We start from the raw sequence: 22,180 nt of genomic DNA on the forward strand, positions 1-22,180 counted from the left end.
AAATTAATGGAAGATAAGGGTTGTTTTATGTTTGTACAGATCACCTCCCAGTCTCCAATGATGAGAATGTTTTTCTCTTCCTGGTACAAGGAGGTTTCCTTCCTCATGGTAAATACTGATCTGCTTTCAGGTAGAAACAGGAGGTCAGAGAGCCCTTTCTGCATCTACTCGCCCTCAAGTGCCTTCAGCTGAAAATAATCAATATGCCAAAGTGGCATACTTTAGGTGGCATGTTCCAATCCCCTTCACAGTATATTACCGAAAGCACAAACTTACTAAAACTTTATACATTTAATTCCATTTCTTTTCTCTTTCCTTTTTCAGGTGGAGAAAAAAATATTAACTACTAGTTGTGTTGAAGGTCTTAGGTTTGGCGACAGCTAGAAGGATTCACAGGACTAGAAGCATATAGAAGTACATAGTTGTGCTTATGCTAAGATTTATTAGAGTGAAAAGACAGAAGGCAACATCAGTAAAAGGGGAAGGACACGCAGTGAAGACCAGTGGAAACCAGGTGCAAGCTTCCAAGACCCTTCTCCCAGTGGAAACACACGAGACATGCTCAATTCTCCCAGCAGTGAATTCTGACAACACCCATCAACTGTTGTCTACCAGGGAAGTTCATTAGAGACTCAGTGCCCAAAGTTTTAATTAGGGGCTAGTCACTTAGCCACCGTCTGCCTAGCATGTACCAGAATTCCAGACTCCCAGAAGTAAAGCAGATGTTCAGCTTAAACAACATTTTGTTTGTACAAAGGGTCTAGGCACAGAGAGCTACCCTCACCATTAGGGAAAGATTCGTATCAGTGTAAAGAACTGATTATCACTCAAGTTTCTAGATGCTAGGCCAGGGCCTACCTTGCAAGCAGGCCCTCCTAAGGAAAGCTGTCTCAGGCCTACTAAGTTAGCTCTTCTCTTTCCAGGAGTAAAATGGCCAAAGAACAGACAGAGATGAAAAAAAGGTAAGTCCTTAAATGAGTTCTTAATTATAAAACACTTAACTATAAATAATACCTGTAAAACAATGCATTTAGAAGATAGTAGAAAAGAACTCTCCCTTTAAAATGGATTGGCTGTGGCTGCCACTGGCTCCCTTTTTAATGACTGCAGTGGTTGTATTCAAATTCTAAGAAAATTACAGACAGCCTACTCATATGAATATGACATTTAAAATTAACATAAATCAATAAGTGATTCTATTAAAAAAATAATGTGGATAGGACACCCCATAAATTCTAGCTTTAACTGATCACATATCTAAGTTCATAATTTCACACATTTTGCTTACAAAAGGATATTTATCAACTTGAAATTACAAAAGTGGAAAAATTGGACAAGGTAGAATAATGAGGCAAATTTACAGAATAAAGAAATCTGCTCTGTCTAGCACACAAAGATCTTTCCACCCACCTTGTTATTTCTCATATTCATAAAGAAGAACTGCTCAGCCTACATTTAAAACATTTTCCATGAGGGATTAGGGACAAAAAGTAGACTATGGTATAGGTCTCAACAATAATTATTTGTTCATTGATGTAGCTAAAATACAGTAAAATACAATTTCTCCTCTACTCCCACTTGACAGTCAACACACACAAAAGACTGGGAACCTTAGTGAACATTTAAAAATGAAAACCTGGCCCCAAATAAGCCAGGGTACTGTAAATAGTATTTATCTTAAATAAACACTTCCATCTACAGTATTGTGTACTTCCTGTGGAAACTTGTAACGGTAATGAGAAAACAGCTAGGCTTACAGGACACAAAATAACATCCCAGGGAGACAGTGGCATACCATGGAAAGAGCACGGGTACCAGACTTCAGTTCAAATCCCACCTCTGCTAGTCTATGACCTTAGAAGAACTGCTTACTGTCTGTGAACCAAAGAGACTAAATTTATAGAAGGGAATCAGTACCATCGACATCACAGAACAATGATGACCTACTCAAGATCACTTACATAAAACACCTGGAAGACTGACGGGCACGTTTTAGCAATTCAACAATGATAGCTTTTTATTACTAAACAGAAAAAAAAATGTTGGAATTAGAGAGGCAATCTAATGTCTATATTTTAGAGGTAAGGAAACTGAAGGCACAGAAAGATAAAATGATCAACATAAGATAAGGAAGATTGTTTTCAGCAGAGAAAGGACTCGTCACCGGTCCCTAATATTCAAATACTGATTCTGCTTCACTGTATTGCTGGCTTGGATACTAGCCAGTCTTTTCAATAATTAAAGAACTGGTCATATTTCTTCCTGAGACAGAAGGGAATCCTTAACAGGAATTACACAATCTCTGATGCACAGATGTTTCTAGAACTTTTTTGAAACAGAGTGAAAACTCACAGCATACGGTCGACTTAGGTTAAAACCGGCAAAGTACTGTATGAGAAATACTGATCGGAGCAAATATGATCCAGCAGGAAGGAAGCAACATCAGTGTTAGCAGAAACAGGATTTAAGTTAGTAAATTTAAGAGAAACTTTTCTGATCGGTAAGACCTCATAAGAAGAAAACGAAAAACAAGGAGACAACAGGCAAACTAAAGTGTGAAGAAGAGAAACGAGTGGGTCACTGTTAGAAAGGAGATGAGCACTGATGACCAACAACAGCCTGGGCAGGAGCCACAGAGCGGGCAGGACGTCTATGGCTGTTCATGAAGAGTAACAGCTCAAGAGAGCTAAGAGAGACTGGAAAGTGCGGTCAAAAATCAGGTTGGGTGGGATACTGAAATCCAGTCTAAGCTTTCAAATGTTTTTTAGCCAGGGAACAACATGAGCAGTTATGTGCTTAAGATTAACCACCAAAGGACATTATCCTAACACTAGAATATTAAAATGTTACAGCCACATTAAAAATAATTGAAGATCATCCTTTTAAAGCAGAAATGGACTTTTAGAACCAATTCTTCTCTCATCTTAATTCAATTTCAGTAGTCAAATTCAATGGAGCTGGTTTATAAGAACCACCTGCAGCACTTAAGAGGCTAGAAAAGAAACTAGCCAGTGTTTCTGAAGAAAATATAGGTGTTTCCATTCAGCCAAAAAAAAAACATTTACTGCATTCAGCAACAACAAAGGTGCTGAGACAGAAAGATGAGTAAGACAGCATTGTTCTGTTTTCTACCGCTCTTAAGAACCCTACAGCCTAGTTGAGGAAACAGACACAACAGTTATTTTTAATAAATGTGATACAGAGGAGCAATTCTTTCTTCTCTATTTCAAATTCTGTCTCTCTTCCCGATTTATGCTATCTAATCTATTCTTACATTTCATTCCTGATTGTCTTTATCTGATGATATAGTGCTTTCTAACAATAATTATTTGTGCAAAAGAAAAGAGCCCTATTCTAACATTAGGTAATGGCAAAGGGAAGGAAAAGAAGATAATTCAACACTTGCTACTGAAAGTAATAGAAAGAAAGGGAGGATGGGTAAGAGAGAGACAGAAACAGAGATAGAGAGGATGTGACTATTCATGCCAGCCAATCTCAGAACTCAACACCAACAACACTAAAGCAAGAGCCTGCCTAGCATTCCTGCCCTGTTTCTCTTTGGTATCTTCTTTCAAGATGCACTTGCCTATAACATTGGTGTTGGCAGGGGAAACGGGGTTGAAAGGAGGATGGAGAAGAGGAAAACGATGAACAAGAGAATCCAATCAATGAGACACCTCTTCCAAACACTCACAAAAAAGCCTTTTGTAAGAATTAAAAATAATTTGATTCTATAATGTCTGGGGTGGTGGGGAAGATCCCAAATTAGGGGCAAGCCAAATGGAAATATAATCATTTGTGAAGCATCTGTTTATTAATAAAAACGCCACTTGTTCAATTTTCCCAAATAGTTTGATAATATCTGAGAAAGCCCCTTCTAAATATTAGGATTAAAAAAATTAACTGTACATTTTCATTTTAATATTTATAATAGCTTGGCTGTCAGTTTTTGGTATATCAGAGACACAATAGTTGTCCATACACACATACTTTTTAGTGTGCTAGAGTAAAGACACACACTGTAAAATTATGTGGTGTTTGTAGTATACTCATTTTACCAATATTTTAAAATTTTAATTACTATAGAGATTAAGAGTTTTTATATCTTGGCATTGATGACAACTTCATTTTAAGCATAAAAGATTTTGGTTAAAAATCCTTGGTTGGAAACACAACTCTTAATTGCTGTATTTATATAAAAACACACAAACCACAACAGAATAATCTGCTTTACAATACAGTTTCTAGAAACCCAATAGAATTAAAGTAATAACTGTCTGAATATATCAAAATGATCACTGACACAAAAATGACATTAAAAGCATAAAGCTCAGTTTGTTGCAAGAACAAAAACAGTGATATTAAAGCTAATAAACAGCAAACAAGCCTCAAGTAGAATACCATTTGAAACAGAACTCAATTAATCATCTTTAATACTGACTCTGCGAACAGAGTAGACTAATTCCAGCTCAAAATATGACTTTCTTAAAGCAGGGACAAAATGAAAACAGTCACTAAAGAAAACAGTAACATATCCAAAATGAGATGCAAGTAGTCCAGTGAGGAAGATGATTGACTCAAGTACAGAAACAATATTAAACTTTTATCTATACGCTCTGTTTTTATTGAAATTAAACTCTTTTCCAGCATGATGGGAATATTTTAGTTTCCACGTGACCAGTTAATTGTATTTATAGATGATGATTTAGTTTAAACTAACATGGACAGGACACTTCAAAAGAAAAAAAAAAAAACCCTGAAAAGAACTATTACAGATTGAATATAACATTACTAATGCATGGGTATATGTAAACATGATGTTACGTTTCACACGAATTCAACCAGCGTTCACTGAGTGCCACAAAGCTAGGCTCAAAGACTATGAAAAAGACAAGGCAAGGTCGTGTTTCTCAACCAAAAGAAAACCTGACTACTGCCGTTGTTGTGTAACACCCAGCAGCAATCAGCCCCTAGCTCCACTTCCTAATATACTCCTACTCCACTGAGGCTACAAACCAAATGCTCAGCACTCCCTTGAGCTGTGTTCCGGGGGCAAATTAGATGCAGTGTGGAGAGATTTAGAATGTGGAAGTGAGGCAGGGGCCATATACTTGCTAATTTGGTTTTTCGCTGCTGGCCCGCAAGGTCATAAGAGATAATAACTTACTTTGTTCTGTAGTGAATCTCCTCCCTTGTGCTATCCATCCTTCCTTGGAAGCTGAGGCAGGGACACATCTGCCAATATTATTAACAACTATCATATAAAATACCTGGAGCAGTTCTATTTCCCACACTAAGCCCTAACTGATATTACAAAGTTTTGCCTTTACTGAGTAAACAAAAGAACTAACAGATTTAATAGGATTTCACTTGAAATTCTCAGATTCTCAATTAAGCCATGCCCCACTCACCTCTACTGGGAAATTAGCTTGACATATTCTTGCATGTCTTAATGAACTCATTCATTTCAGTATAATTTAGGTATTTTATGAACTGATACCAAGAGGACAACTAATCAATTTTCCACAGTCAGAAGAACTAAGGCAAGTCTCTTTGAATAAAAGAACTCAAATCAATCAAAACATTTCTGGTAGCCCCAAAATATACTTACATGCAGCTAAATTAGGCCATCACTCATTGGGATCATACTATTTAAAACTTTTTTTAAAGTCATGATTGGTTGAAAGTAGAACATATACTTAAAATCTATGAGTCAACATTTTTTAACTCAAGCAAAACATCTATTAATAATCTTATAAAAACTGATTCAAACACTTAAATGACTGAGGGATCAGCCACATAAAACATCAAAAATATCATATATCACTCACTCTAAAAAAAGAAAAAAGACACTAATGAACTCATCTACAAAACAGAGACAGAATCAGAGACATAGTAAACAATCTTACAGTTACTGGGGGGGAAGGGGTGAGAAGGGATAAATTGGGAGTTCAAGATTTACCAATATTAACAACTACTATAAAATAGATTTTAAAAATTTCTTCTATATAGCATAGGGAACTATATTCAATATCTTGTAGTAACCTATAATGTAAAAGAATATGAAAACAAATATATGTATGTATATGTCTGACTGAAACATTATACTGTACACCAGAAACTGACCCATTGAAACTGACTATACTTGAATTAAAAAAGAAATCAGGGGTCATTATGGTAACTGTGTCACAAATATTCTCCCTTTAAAAACATAATCTTCTGTCTTTTCTATCATACTAATTTTGACCACAAATACTATTATCATTTTCTTTTCGTTCAGTGAAGCAGAGACACACAAGGGACATTAATCCCAAATAACAGGTTCCTCAGTCTTTCCAAGTGATTAAAAATAATTATTTCTCCACAAATCCTATGAGAACATATCTGCTTCATACAACCACAGTTCCTTTGTACTTTTTAATGAAACATGATACTAAGCTTAAGCAAAGTACAGAAAATAATGTTCAATTAATTAAATACATTCATCTTTTCGTTAAGAGATAAAATATTAACTTGTTTCATTAGCCGTGATGTTCACTATACGGAACATTTTAAATACACATTTCCTCAGAGTTTTTAACTTAAAACACAAGGCGACATATATCATCCAGTCTCCAGCAACACACTAGGGGAATTCTGACCCTGGCACACATATCTCAAAGTACGTTTTGTTTTCTTAATTTTTCTCACACTCTATTAAACTGATAATTTTAACTCTGTAACTCTGATGTTTAAAGCAGGCACTGTGGGAAAAGAAAATTTGAATATAGATGGGATAGAACTGTTCTGCTTTAAGCAGATTAGTATTTGGGACTGTCTTGATTGAGGTTCTACAACAAATACAGTTACACATTTGCTATGAAATGCAACAGGGCAAAGCAGGTATCAGTCAAAGGCGTACACCTGTGACTTACCAATACTGATGTAGCAGCTAAGAGGATTAGGATAAGTTACACAGTTCAACTAAAAAAATATTATTCTTAATGGCACTGACATACAGTGAAATAGAGAAACTAAGTGTAACATAACACAACTGTATTGCTCTACATCATTATGAGCATTATGGTTTATTTGAAATAGATCAGACACATTATCTTATATGATACAATAACCTTGTGCAATCGAGAAAAATCAATTTTTCTATTTTAGACAGGAAATAGAAGCTAAGGAAAGCTAAACGAGATAAAAGAAGCCTATTTTCTTTTTTCTAAAGTAAACATTGTTTCAAACAAAAATAATGATCCTTTGAGATACCACCACACACCCATTCGGGCGGCTACTATAAAACAAATGAAAATGAAAGGAAAGGAGAGGAAAAGGGAAGGGAAGGGGAGGGGAAGGGAGGGGAAGGGAGGGGAAGGGGTGGGGAGGGGAGGGGAGGGAAGAAAAGTGTTGGATAAATTGGAACCCTTGTGCACTGTTGGTGGGAATATAAAATGGTATAGCTGCTGGGGTAAACAGTAAGGTCGGTTTCTTAAAAGATTAAACACAGAATTACCATATGATCCAGCAATTCCTCTTCTGGGAAGGTACCCCAGAGACGTGGAAGCAGGTCTTAAAGAGATATGTGGACACCTGTGTTCACAGCAGCATTATTCGCAATAACCAAAATGTGGAAGCAACCCACTATTCATCAATTGATACACAGATAAGCAAAATATATATACAATGGACCATTATTCAACCTCAAAAAGGAAGGAAATTCTGCAATATGCTATGACATGGATGAACCGTGAGGACATTAGGCTAAGTGAAATGAGCCAATCACAAAAAGACAAACACTGTATGACTCCACTTATATGAGGTACTTACAGTGTTCAAAATCATATATAGAAAGTATAATGGTAGTTGCCACATGCTGGTGGGAGGGGAGGATGCAGAGTTACTATTTAACAGATGTACTTTCAATAGGGGAGGGGATGGATGGTTGTGATGGTTGCACAAAAGTCTGAAAGTAATACCACTGAATTGTTTACTTAAAAATGGTTAAGATGCTAAATTTTATGTTACGTCTATTTTACCACGAAAAAAAAAAAAGGAAAGAAAAACAATAATAATCTCTTTTTCGGCTCTAGTCGACATGGAAATGCATGGCTTTGAGGGATGCTTCTGTAATCAGCCCCTCAAAGTCCAAGAACATGATATTCCCCCAACACAGCCATGCCACATTCAGACAAAGTAAAATTAGTGTGTTTTCTATACCAACGAGAATTCAAGATATGACTCCTAACCCAATTCCATACCAAGGATTTTAAAAACACTTCAACTTAATATATACAACTTCCCAAACTAAACAGTATTCATGTGATTTTATAAATAAATTAAATACAAGGTATTACTACCGCTGTTTTTAACTCAATACTCACTTAGATTTTTCCCACATTTTTGCCTCATATATACTGGTCTTCATTCCCTGGAGCATTTTTGTTCTTTCTCCTTCAAAAAATTACCTTTACCATTATAGTTCTGCTAAAGTTAAATTCGTCAGTTTTGCTGTTGAGAAGTATCTTTACTTCACCTTTACTTCTGAAGAATATTTTCACTAAGTATGGATCTAGACTGGCAATTACTCTATTTCAGTACTCTGAAGACATCTTTTTATTCTTCTGGTTTCCATTTTGATCATTCACATAATATGCCTTCCTTCCCCTCTAGCTGCATTTGAAGTTTTCTCTTTCTCTTAAGTTTTACTAATTTTACTATGACATGTCTAGCTGTGATTTTCATTGTATTTGTCCTGCTTTGGATTCTCAGAACTTCTTAATTATGTGAATCGACGTCTTTTCTCTTCAGCTATTGCTTCTGCCCTGCCTCATTCTTCTGCTTTTAAGATTCCAATTACATACATATTTGAACTTCAGATCTCTTCACTATGTCCCATATATTTCTTACGAACCTTTCTGTGTTTTCCATCATTTTGCCTCTCTGTGACTCAGAACAGATACCTTTTCCTAACTGGCACTCCAGCCATTTCACTAAATAAAAAAAAAAAAAAAAAAAAAACAACAACAACAAACCCAAGAAAATGGGGAGTAAATTAGTACCCAGACTTAATACAACATATTATCTAAAATGCTCTATTTCAACAAAAATTACAAGACACGAAAAGAAATAGAAAAGTGTAACATATACAAAAGAAAAAATGTAGACAATAAAAACTGGCTTTGAAGGGGTAAAGATCATGAACTTAATGGACAAAAATTTAAAATCAGCTGTTAGAAATGTGTTCCAAGAACAAAAGGAAATCATCTTAAAAAAATAAAAGTATATGATGACAGTGTCTCATCAAAGAGAGAATGTACTAAAAAGACAGACATTATTTTTTAAAACAAATTCTGGAATTGAAAAATACAATTAGTGAAATGAAAGATTCACTTGAAAGGCTCAATAGTAGATTAGAATTGGCAGAAGAAAAGATTCAAAGATCCAAAAATTTAAGGTAAATCAATAGAGATTATGTAATTGAAGGAACAGAGAAAAAAAAGAATAAAAATGAACAAAGCCTCAGAGAAATATACACGTAACAAAAATACCAAAAGGAAAGGAGGGAAAGAAAGGAACAGAAAAATACAAGAAACAATGGCTGAAAACTTCCAAAATTTGAAGAGAAGTATTAATCTATATCCAAGAAGCTTAATGAACACCAAATAGAATAAAAGCAAAAATATCCATATCCAAGCATAACACAGTCAAATGCTGAAAGATAAAGACAATGAGAATATCTTGAAAGCAGTAAGAGAAACATTACTCATCATGTATGAGGAAACTCAGTAAGATTAACAGCTGACTTCTCTCGACAAACAATGGAAAACAGAAATCAGCACGATAACAACATTCAAAGCGCTGCAAGAGAATCAAGTAAAGTCTTACATCCAGCAAATTCTTGTTTTAAAATGAGATAAAATAGACATTGTCATATAAACAAAAATTGAGAGAATGTGTTGCTAATAGGCCACCCTTACAAGAAACCCTGAAGGAATTTTTTCAGGCTGAAAGCAATTGATGTTTAATAGAAATTCAAATACATACACATACATACACACACACATATACACAAATCCAAACAAAAAACCAGAGTACTAGTATAACCCAGTGACTCCACCACCACAGTCACAGATGACTCAACCAATAAATTATTACCAAACCTAAGGGAGCCATCGAGAGTTGGTTGAAGTTTACCCCTTTTGGAATAGAGTGTCAACATAGAGATAGTGTGGTTACATGTATGAAGTTTGTTTTCTCCATTAAGTCCAGCAGGGCAGCTATCAAGATAGTTTCTTGCCTCTCTTACATTAAACCCCCATCTGAGTGTGTCTCAGTTTCTTGTAAGTTTGAAGGGACACATATAACTGGAAAATATGACATAATAATGAAATCATTAAACCTACAAAACTATGAAGCCATTGTTTCAGATTTTCAATCATCAAGTACCAATTTCCACTTGAAGATATTTCTGCTGTCTTGTATTCTGATGACTCTTTGCTTTCATATATATATACATATGCCCTTGGAAGGTAGGGGTCATCCTGGTGCAGTACGAACCAATGAGCATCATGCCCACTTCCAAAGGTTCAGAGCCCCCTGCTCATACCCCAACTCCATATTTTAAGAATCACAGTGATTCTGCCCATCCACAATGAAGAGGCCTGGTTTTTCTGGCAAACTGACATTGATGCTAAATGTGAGTTCAGTGGTTGTGACTTTACTTGTGGCAACGTTAATTTCACTTGTATAACCCCAGACGCCAGCACCAGACCCAATACCTAACAAGGCTTTAATCAAAATTTATTGAATAAAAGACTGAAGAAGTTGTTTTTCTCACTGCCAATTAGAAGATATTAAAAATAGAATACAAAACAAGAAACCAACCCACATATTATATAACTTAAGCATACATATGGATAGAGAACTCATAAAATTCTTCAGGGTAATAAGGAAAAATGTTTCTAATCTTCTGTTAAACTCTACCTACCTAACCAGCTCTTAATTTAGGTGTATATTTCAATTCTCAGATTTCTAGTGATTTTTTTTCATGTCCTATTCTCTGCTAGAATTAAATACCTTACAACCTAACTTCTTAACGTATTAATAACCATTGTTTTAAAGTTGATTTCTATTAACTTATATCTGAATAGTCTATATGCTTGTTTCTAGTTCTGCTTTTTTTCCTCTTGCTTTTTATTGGTATGGTTTTGTTTTCTGTTATGCCTGCTAAGTTCTGATTAAATGCTAGATATTCTATGACACATTACAGAAACAATATGAGGGCTTTGGATGGTAATATCTTCCTCCACAAAAGATTTACAGTTGACCCATGAACAACAAAAGGAGTTAATCCAAGTATAACTTACAGTTGGCCCTCCATATCTACAGTTCCACTGTATTCATGCATTCAACCAACTAGACCTTGCTAATATATACTACTGAAAAAATATCTGCATATAAGTAAACCCATGCAGTTCAAACCCAAGTTGCTCAAGAGTCAACTGTACTTTTGTTTAAATGGACAGTTAGGATAGGAAGAGACAAAATCAAGGCAGACTCAAAGCTATGTTACAGTCTTTATGACTATTAGTCTATTTTCAATTCACATAGAATCCTGGGGTTTAGCCCTTGGGTATCCCATCCCAGGTGTGAAATGTTAACTAGGCTCTTCCTCTTCAGTGGGCCTAAACTCTGTTGTAAGCTCTGCTCAATTTGTAACTCAGAGCACATTCCAAGGGAAAGTGGGGCCAAGTGTCAGATCCATCACTCTGCATGCCCTTCCTCAACAGCATACTTGATCCTTCCTGTCTTTGTGCCAGATAACTCTCTGAAAAATTCAGTTTTTTTCTTTCAACATAAGTCTTACCCAGCTTTTCTAGTTTTTCTCAGTAAGAGGTTTGTTCTGCAACAAGATAATCCACCATTGCCAAAGGCAGAAATTGTTCTTCAATCAGAATTGCCAAGTTTGCCTAATGTGTAATCTTCTCTAAGGAAGGGCAAACAGTCTAACATCTTATTATATATTCCCCAAAAATAAAATGTTGCATGATATAAAAACATACCTCACCTAAGTGAAGTACTATAAACTAAATGCACATAATACATTTGTAAAAACTTGCTAACATTTACCTTTGTTGATGTTAGCCACGTATTACTTATTAAAAACTAAAAGAATGTTTTTCTCAGAGCAAATGAATAATTTAGTTTATTTTCTTACAAAGATAATTTATACTATTTGAACATTTTCAAGAGTATAATAAACTTGTTGACTTTTTTGTGGTTTAAGGCTCAGTACAATCTCACTTACACTTGTAGACAGCTGCCTGAAAACAAACATCTAACAAGCAGTTAATTTTCCACTTAAAATGATACACTATCAAATTAAAATCACTCTAATGATAAGGAAAGGCTACAGGAATAATGTATGAATAGTTAAAATCTGCTTAATATAAAGTCTACTATCCCTCTGTTAACGTATTTGTGGTAGTAAGAAATGAATAACCATCAATTACTTAGATGCAAGAATATTACCTCATTTATTTCATTTCACCCATTTTTCTATAGCCATTCCTTTAATAGTTATTCCAAAGCTACCCGTTATCTTTGTCATTGCTTTAAATATAAAACCTATAGCTAAGCTAATAGAAATTATCAAAACTTCATTAATTTATGAGGAATATAAGTTCCTCCCTCTTTCACCACAGCCTCATGCATGCAGGTGCACACATGCACTCGCACACACATCATATACATAGAGATAAGAATCACAAAAGCCTACATATTCAATTTATATATAAAACACAATGTAGAAATTATCATGAATTCAGAAAATAAAGAACTTGAAAATGGATATTTTTATTTCTAAATTATTTTCCTATTCACCACAATCAAATGATAAATTATAAGTATTAGTGATAGTTTAGAGAAAAAATTAAAATATTCAGTCCACTCCTACTTTCTGGCTTTGTGTAAACATTCAAGCAACTCAGAGTTACAGAAAATAGAAAAACTGCCTTTCTTCACAACTCCTAAAATTCTTATTTTTCCAGGAAGATGAAAGATCTGAAAATTAAACTAAATCTTGCAAGTGCAAAGGTTTATTTAGTTTCAGAGTTTTCACCTGTACACAATCTCTGCCAATAGTTAGTTTTTTTAAGAACTTGGCGTATAGTGTAGCTACAGACTTTGCAATTTGCCCTAACGTCAGGGTTAATTTGGTTAATAATAGAGGCAGACTTTGTCTCCACAGGGTTCAACAATTTTAGCCTCTGTCTATAAAGTTTTGCTGCCAATACTTTTGTTTATAAGCTAATCTATATATTAAAAAGTACTTATTGATCAGGTAATACCATATTTTACAACATGCATATGGATGAGGAGAAATCATTAAGATTTTAAAAAAGAAGTACAATAGGAAATGAAAGACAGGGTTACTAAGCCGTCTAAGACCATAGGTCTCTAAGAAGGGTTTAAAAGTAGTAAGGAAGACAGCATCAGTACATAGCAAAGGCAGCTTTAGATAAGAAATTCAAAGATCAAAAGAGTTTATCCTAAAAGCATCCATAAAAGGAACACTCTTCCTTCTATTTCTGTCATACTAATCATTAAACAAAAGTTACTATTGATTATCATTTGTTTTCAACTACCGTCTCTCTTTTTAGAAGTAAATTCTGGCATTACAGTCCCACGTTTCTGCTAATGAATAATCATGTCAGTTGTCACTCAATTATCACTTTCAAAATTTAATCTAAATTATGTACAGCACCTTGTGTGTTTTTTTTCTTTGAAGTTCTTCATTGAATTTAAAAGTCAAATTTTTTTTTCTTCAAGAAGAGTAAGTTGATGGAAGATGGAGGCTGAGATTAAATCAGGAGGAATCATTGATCAAGGATGCTTGGAATTCTTATGAATACAAATAGCCTATCAAGGTTAATGAGGTTCAACTCAAGTTTAGAAGAAGAGAAAAATGCACTTAGTATTTTCTACGCATATACAGATCTGAGGTCTTAGGTAGAATTTGAAAGGTAAATTATGCAAACTCAAATGTAGCTTTCATTTGGGTTTCTTACAAGCTATTTTCATTGTTTTTCCCCAGTACAGAACAACTGCTTAAAATATATATTCTGGATCAACAAAAACTAATGCAATTAGCGAGAAAGAGCAAAGGTTCCCTTGAATACTGACAACTCTTTCAGAAATGAATGTGCTTCTAAGGAATGACTGGACAACAAATGTTAGCTTTGAAAAATAACCATAAAAATGTTCTAAAATATATTATTTCAGTCAGCAAATATTAATTGAGTGCCTAAAATGGGTAAGACATTGTTTTGGGGTAGGGCAGAAGGCATAAAGAGATATTGAAATAAGTCTTGGTTCTTACCCCATATTCATTGATGATTTGAAAAGGCATATAAGTCTTAAATTCATAAGTGGCTCCCAGAATGCAACAAATTTGAATTATAACATCAATACACACTGATAAATGGCCTAGAGCAAAATCTGTGCATAGCAATATACCAAAAGAAAACGTAAACAGAGCATTGAGCATCACAGTGGAAGCAGAACAGAAGACTGTTAGGAAGACAAAATCAGTTCAACAAACTCCAAGAATAAAGACAGAATCTACTCACGTAAATAGGATCTCTGAGTACCAGAATGCTGATAAAGAGAAGTGATGGGTTGAGGGAGCCACAGCCACGAAAGAATAGTCCTTTCATTATTCTCTGCTTCTGTGTTCACCAAGCAATTTTTTTTTTTTTTTTTGGTTACTAAGTGAGCTTTCTAAACCTAGGTTTAGAAAATTGAGACTGGTGCCCTGCATAGGAAAACAGTGTTTAAATATCCATACAGGACTCCCACAGGGTACATCAATGAACTGGCACTCTTCCCTATACTGTTCTCCTGTGAGTTTCATTATTAATATGAACCAGCCTCCCAGGTCACACCAATTCTAGGACACAGAAAATCCAAGCTTTCAGACACAAGGACAAGACTTCAAAAAAATAATATCTTTAGCAAGGTAGGGACATTAAGGTCAGATTTGTCTTAGTGACAAGGACAGCTTTCTTCTGCAGCTCTGTTTCTCCTTTATTTCAACCTGTTTTGAAATTTTAGAGAAATATACCCAGATAACTTTAAGACAGTGTGAGAAACATGCCATAAAAACACCAGCGATGTAGGCAAAAGGATGGTTCAAAAGGAAGGATTACCCTTTGCAACTGATATAAACCAAGAAGGCTTCAGGGAGGAAAAGTTTTAGGATTTCCACAAAAAGAGGACATTACAGAAACAATGAACAAACTGGAACAAAGACAAAACAAAAGATGGAAATGAGGAGGGAAGATCAAGAAAAAAATGAGTCAACAAGAATGGGTACACAAGGTTCTGTAGGAGAGGTGTTAGGATGTGTTTAAAGACAGACATCAATGATCAAACAAACCATAAGAAATGTTACTGTACCTGAGCCTGACCAATAATCTCATTGTATGCATCTTCCCTTACTTATATTTGATCTCGGAAAAGTAACTAAAGGAGCTTCATCTCCATTTTTTTTATAGAATGTATACCATACCACTGAAAGTAAAGCAGAGGCTAAATGCTTTTCAACTAAATTTCAATAAAATTGCCACTGTTAGAGGTGAAACTGAGTGGTCCATGATCTATATATCTCTTATAAAGTCTACATTACATGTCACTTGGAGAAAAGCTTGGGAATAAAGATATTCAAAGTGTCACCAAATCTAAAACTACTAATGTAACTTTAATTATTTTATTGTTAAAAGTAAGAAAATCAGGAAAAAATGGTTAATAATAATTTCTTCCACAGTGAATGATGTCTTTCTGTAATATGTTTTTCAATAGCAATTGGGAAAAAAAAATCTTTCATCCTTTGAAAGGAATTTGAATTATACTTGCAACAAACTCAAAGAACATTCTGTGTCAATTTTAGAATGTCACTTTCATAGAAACAGGGAAACCTGAGGAGGTTTTGTTCATTGCTATGTCACCAGCATCTAGAACAGTGCTTAACAGTGCCCAGCATGTAACAGATGGTCATTTGTACTTCATATGTGAGTAAATGTTCAATCTTTCTCTCCAATTGTATTTCACACCCAAACACTAACCCAAGAGAACTCCAACTCTTCTAACACATATAAAAATGTAAAAGAACTATTAATTTAGGATAAAGAGCTAGGCTTTTTGAATGAGAGCATTATTACATTATAAGTAATTTTAAATGGCTACGTAGCTTAGATTTTTTTTCCAATTTATTCTACAAGTGGTAAATAAAAAGAAACAATGGGAAGAAAGGGAGGAGGGGAGGGAGGGAGGGAGGATAAACCAACATACGGTTTCAAACAACTCAATAAGGGATTTTTCTACCTTTGGCATTCATTAGCATATTTTTTCATACTTAACTTTGGCAAAATAATCATATTTTATCACTTTTGTCAGCATGATAAAGGGCTAAATAATACCCATTAAAAATATTTAAAAGTCTTATCATTTCAACTGCTCTGAGAATATTTTTAATAAGAATTTATTAAACATGTAGAGGGAAAGGCAGGGTCAAGATGGCAGAATAGGAAAACCTTGAGCTTACCCCCTCACAAGGACACACAAAAACTATAACTACATAGAGAACAAATATCTCTGAGAATGATCTGAAGACTAGCAGATTAGCTCTTCTATAATTAATGATACAAAGAAAAAGAAAAAAACACACACACACACCAAGATGAGTACAGGGGAAGAGAAGTGATTTAATTAGAACCCACCCACCCCAGCAAGTGGAGATATTACCAAAAACTCAGAGGTCCTCCCTAAGGAGTGAGGGGTTCAGTTCCCACCTTGGGCACCATAACCCTGAGGACTAGCACCAGGTTTGGAAAACCAGTGAGGCTTATAGCCAGAAGAGCTGGAGGGCTATAGAAAACTGAGACTCTGCTCTTAAAAGAGTGTGCACACAAACTTACTCCGAGTCCCAGCACAGAGGAAGCAAACTGACAAGTGCCTGACATCGTAGCTGGGCTGTCAAGGATACCTCAACAGACCCCCACCCCCAGCCCACACCAAGCTCCCACTCTAGTCCTTTCACCAAGGTGGCATTCCCCAGTGCACCCCAGGAGAAGCTCCAGTTCACACTGGGCTCTGGCTCTAGCCCCTCTGGCTCCAGCCCCCTTGCCAAAGTGTTAGCCCTCCACACACCCTGAGAGAAGCCACAGTCCACACCAGTCTCTGGCTCCAACTCCCCCACCACCCTACTGGAGAGCAACCACCAGTGTACCCCAGGAGAAGCCCTGGCCTATGCAAAGGCAGCAGCTCCAGATGTACCCTAGGAAAGGCCCAGGTTCACTTCAGCTCCAGCCCTCCGGCCAAAGCCACAGGATACACACGGTCTGCACAGAGACATTCCTTCACAAGGACATGTCCTCAAGACATGAAGAGATAATTGTTTCTCCTAATTCATAGAAACAAACATAAAAAAAATCAAACAAAATGAGAAGACAGAGAAATATGTTGTAAACAAAAGCACAAAATAAAACCCCAGGAAAAAAAAAACTCTAATCATATGGAGATAAATAATTTACCTGATAATTCAAAGCTTTGATCATAAAAATGCTCACTGAACTTGAGAGAAGAGTGGAGGAACATAGAGGTTAAACAAAGAAGTAGAAAATACAGAAAAGAACCAATCAGAGATGAAGAAACAATAACTGAAATGAAATCAACTGCAAATTAGGTGATACGGAATAACACATAAGTGACCTGGAAGACAAAATAGTTGAAACCATGCTATCAGAATAGCAAAAACAAAAAAAAAATTTTAATGAGAATAGTTTAAGAGACCTCTAAGACAACCAAGCATAGTAACATTTACATTATAGAGGTCCCAGAAGGAAAAGAGAGAGAAAGAGGCAGAAAATGTACTTGATGAAATAATGGCTGAAAAATTTTTTAACCTGCAGGAAGAAACAGATATCCAGGTCCAGAAAGTAAATAGAGTTTCAAACAAGATGAGCCCAAAGAAATCCACACCAACACATATCACAATTAAAACAGCAAAAGTTAAAGAGAATTTTAAAGACAGCAAGACAAAAAACTAAGAGTTGCATATAAGGGAAACCTCCATATGCTGTCACCTGATTTCTCAGTAGAAACTTCGCAGACCAGGAAGGAACGGCATGATATACTTAAAGTGATGAAAGGAAAAAGCCTATAATCAAGGATACTCTCTATATGACAAACCTATTCAGAACTGAAAGACAGATGAGTTTCCCAGAGAAGCAAAAACTAAAAAGAGTCTAACACCACCAAACCAGCCTTCAAGAAATGTTAAAGGAAATTCTTTAAGCCAAAAAGGAAAGGCTATATAAAGAAACAGGAAAACATATGAAAAGAATCTCACTCATAAAGGCAAATATATAGCAAAGGCAGTGAATCAACCACTTAAAAAGCTGGTAGGCAAGTTAAAAGACAAAAGTCATAAAATCAACTACAGCTACACTAAATAGTTAAGAGTACGCAAAAAGATATAAAATTTGATGTCAAAAACATAAAATATGAGGAGTGGGAAGTAAAAGAGGTAGAGCTTTTAAAATGCCTTTGGACTTCAATAACTATCAGCTTAAAATAAATATATATACATTTCAATATAGATGAAGCTCATGGTAACCACAAACCAAAGTCCTACAACAGATACACAATAAACAAAGAGAAAGGAAGCCAAACGTAACACTAACAAAAATCATTAAACCACAATAAAAGAGACCAAAAGAATAACGAAGAACTACAAAAACAACCAGATAAGAAGTAACAAAATGGCAGTAAGTATATACCTATCAATAATGACTACAAATGTAAATAGTCTAAATGCTCCAACCAAAAGACATTTGATAGCTGAATGAATTAAAAAAACAAGACTCATCTACATGCTGCCTACAAGACACTCACCTCAGAGGTAAAGACATGTACAGACTGAAAGTAAAAGGACAGAAAAAATATTCCATCAAATGGAAACAAAAAGAAAACTAGGGTAGTAATACTTGATACAGACAAAATAGACTTTAAAATAAAGACCATAACAAAGGATAAAGAAGGGTATTATATAAAGATAAAGGGGTCAATCCAAGAAGAGGAATAATATTTGTAAATACATTTGCTCCAAACATAGGAACACATAAATATGAAGAGCAAATATTACCAGACATAAAGGGAGAAACTAACAGTAATACAATAATGGTAGGGAACTTTAATACCCCACTTAGATCAACAGATAGATCATCTAAACAGAAAATCAATAAAGAAACACTGATTTTAAATGACACATCAGAGCAGGTGGGTTTAATCGATACCTACAGTGGAACATTCTATCCAAAAACAAAATATAAATTTTCGAGTTCACATGGAATGTTCTCCAGGATAGATCACATGCTAGGCCATAAAACAAATCTCTATAAATTTAAAAAGACTGAAATCATATCAAGCATCTTTTCCAACCATAACACTATGAAACCAGAAATCAATTACAGGAAGGAAACTAGGAAAAAGAAAAAAATGTGAAGACTAAACAACACACTACTAAAAAACTAATAGTTCAACACAGAAATCAAAGAAGAAACACCTCACAATTATTAGAATGGCTATTAACAAAAAGACATTAGTAAGGATTTGAAGAAAAAAGAACATTCATACACTATTGGTAGGAATGTAAATTGGTGCAGCCACTGTAGAAAACAGTAGAGAGATGCCTCAAAAAATTACTGATTTTTTGATCCACCTATCCCATTTCTGGACATGTATCTGAAGAACACAAAAACATTAATTTGAAAAGATCTATTCATCCTTTGTTCATCACAGCATTATTTACAATAGCCAAGACATGGAAACAACCTAGGTGCCCATCAAGGAATGAATGGATAAAGAAGATGTAACACACACACACACACACACACAAATGGAATGCTACTGAGCCATAAAAGAAATGAAATATTGTCATTCGCCAAAACTTGAATAGATCTTAAGGATATTATGCTAAGTGAAATAAAGTCAGACAGAGAAAGACAAAGACCTTATCTTTTCACTCATATATGGAATAAAAAAAGTAAATAAAAAAATAAATAAACAAACCAAACAAAAAAACAAAACAGGTAGCTACAGAGAATACAGTAATCGTTACCAGAGGGGAAGGGACAGGTGAGGGTCGGAGGCAAAATGAGTAAAAGGGATCAACTGAATGGTGACAGAAACTAAATTTTTGGTAGTGAGTACACTGTGGTGTATACAGGAATAGAAATATAATGTTATACACATGAAACTTATATAATATTATAAACCAATGTTGACTCAATAAAATATAAATTATCTTAAAAGTCTAAAAAATTCAATTAAAAAAGTCACAGGGATATAATATACAGCACAGGAATATATTCAATAACATTATAATAACCTGGTATTGTGCATAATCCTATAAAAACATCAAATCACAATGTTGTACGCCTGAAACTAATATTACACTGTAAGTCAACTATACTTCCATTAAAAAAAATTTAGTAAACAAGCATGTAGAGGGCTTTATAAGGAGTATGGCACTATTCCATTATCTTTACAATCTGAGTCTTGAACCAAGTATAAAATACATTTTTTTAATTTATTTTTTTCTATTGAAGTACAGTCAATCACAATGTGTCAATTTCTGGTGCACAGCACAATGTCCCAGCCATGCACACACATGCATATATTTGTTTTCTTATTTTTTTCATTAAAGGTTATTACAAGACATTGAACATAGTTCCCTGTGCTATACAGAAGAAACTTTTTTTAACCTATAAAATACATTTTCTAATGATACACTTATAAGACTAAAAAGAAACTTACACTGCAGCAACATTAAATATTTACTTTGGATTATATAAAATTAGATGCTTTTAACACCAGTTAACACCTTTCATTATAATTTAGGAAATTCTTCAAATGTGGCAATTCATTACAATCAGAATACAACTTCACTAATAACAGATACAGAGGAAAACTAACACATATCTACTTCCAAATGTGTCCTTCATGCTTGATCTAATTTGCATAATTAAAACTGGAATTAAGCCATTTTTTATGAAGCTCTTTCCTTTGATTTTTAGTATTTTCTGATAATTACACCATCTGTGCTAGATGGAAACGTCAAGCAGGGAACAGTAGCAGCCTCGCTCCACTTTACTCATGGTCACCACATCGTTCATGGTTACCACACAAGTCCTCACAGCTCTGCCTCGCGCAGAACAGCCAGAGACTTGAAAACTTTTGTATTTCCAAATATCTTTTCACTGTGCCTTCTGCTAGTTTCACCCCCCAAATAACTGTCCCTTCAGGGAAGAAAGGTACCGTCCGTCAGTATGAAAGGCTCAACTGTATTGGAAAAAAAATATTTTCAAGCTTCATAGGTAGCCCCTGGCTTTGAGGCCCAAACGAAGAGAAATGAATCCAAAGACATTTCTCTCTGTAACTGGGGCAGTCACCTACATAACTTTATATGACTTATACCCAGCTGGAGTTCATAAACACCACAATCTTTATATTAAAAGTTCATTAAGCAGTTCCTTTGAATACAACTTAAAAATAGCAAAGTCACCTCCACTTGTGCTGCCAAATGGACTTTCTCCTTGTCTTTTCGCTCCATGCACCGCTTCACTTCCTCAAACTCAGATGCCATCGCACTGAAGTTCAGCTGCACTCTCAAATCTGACATCTGCTTCTCCAGATCCTCTTTTTCCCGCTCAACCCCTTAAAAGAGAAAACATAAAGCTTTATGGTTGTTCTTTACTCACAGGAGAACGTACTTTCAAATGATATGTTTTAATGTTCCACCTAATACAATCCACGTACTGTCAGCATCACTCAACAGACTCTGCACAGTTTGCCATTCTGCTATTTCGAGTTTCACAGTTTTCTAAAATATATACATTGCTGTGTCATCCATTACTACCCCATTTTGATTCTAAACTTAAAATGTTATCTGATTTCTAGCACAATTATTTTAGGAAAATTCTATACATTTTTTTCTATCATTTTCCTTACATCCCTACATTACCGCCAAGCTCTAAAACAAATATACTGAGAGAATTTTTCACCTAAGCTATTCCACCTAACTGAAGTTACTGAAGTTCACACAACAAAATGCTTCTCTTGCAACGTAAACAAA

At 35.0% G+C, this 22,180-nt stretch overlaps 1 protein-coding gene across 10 annotated transcripts in view; it reads right to left on the reverse strand.

The window, feature by feature from the left end:
- Positions 1-22,180, reverse strand: part of CEP128 (centrosomal protein 128) — a 359,486-nt gene that overhangs the window by 248,060 nt on the left and 89,246 nt on the right. For all 10 annotated transcript variants that reach the window (XM_072963536.1, XM_072963534.1, XM_072963531.1 and 7 more), the window contains one exon: positions 21,611-21,762. In XM_072963536.1, the coding sequence (XP_072819637.1) occupies positions 21,611-21,762 (152 nt within the window). The remainder of the gene's footprint in view (positions 1-21,610; positions 21,763-22,180) is intronic.

The sequence above is a fragment of the Vicugna pacos genome, chromosome 6 (genome assembly GCF_048564905.1).
Source record: "Vicugna pacos chromosome 6, VicPac4, whole genome shotgun sequence".
NCBI lineage: Eukaryota > Metazoa > Chordata > Mammalia > Artiodactyla > Camelidae > Vicugna > Vicugna pacos.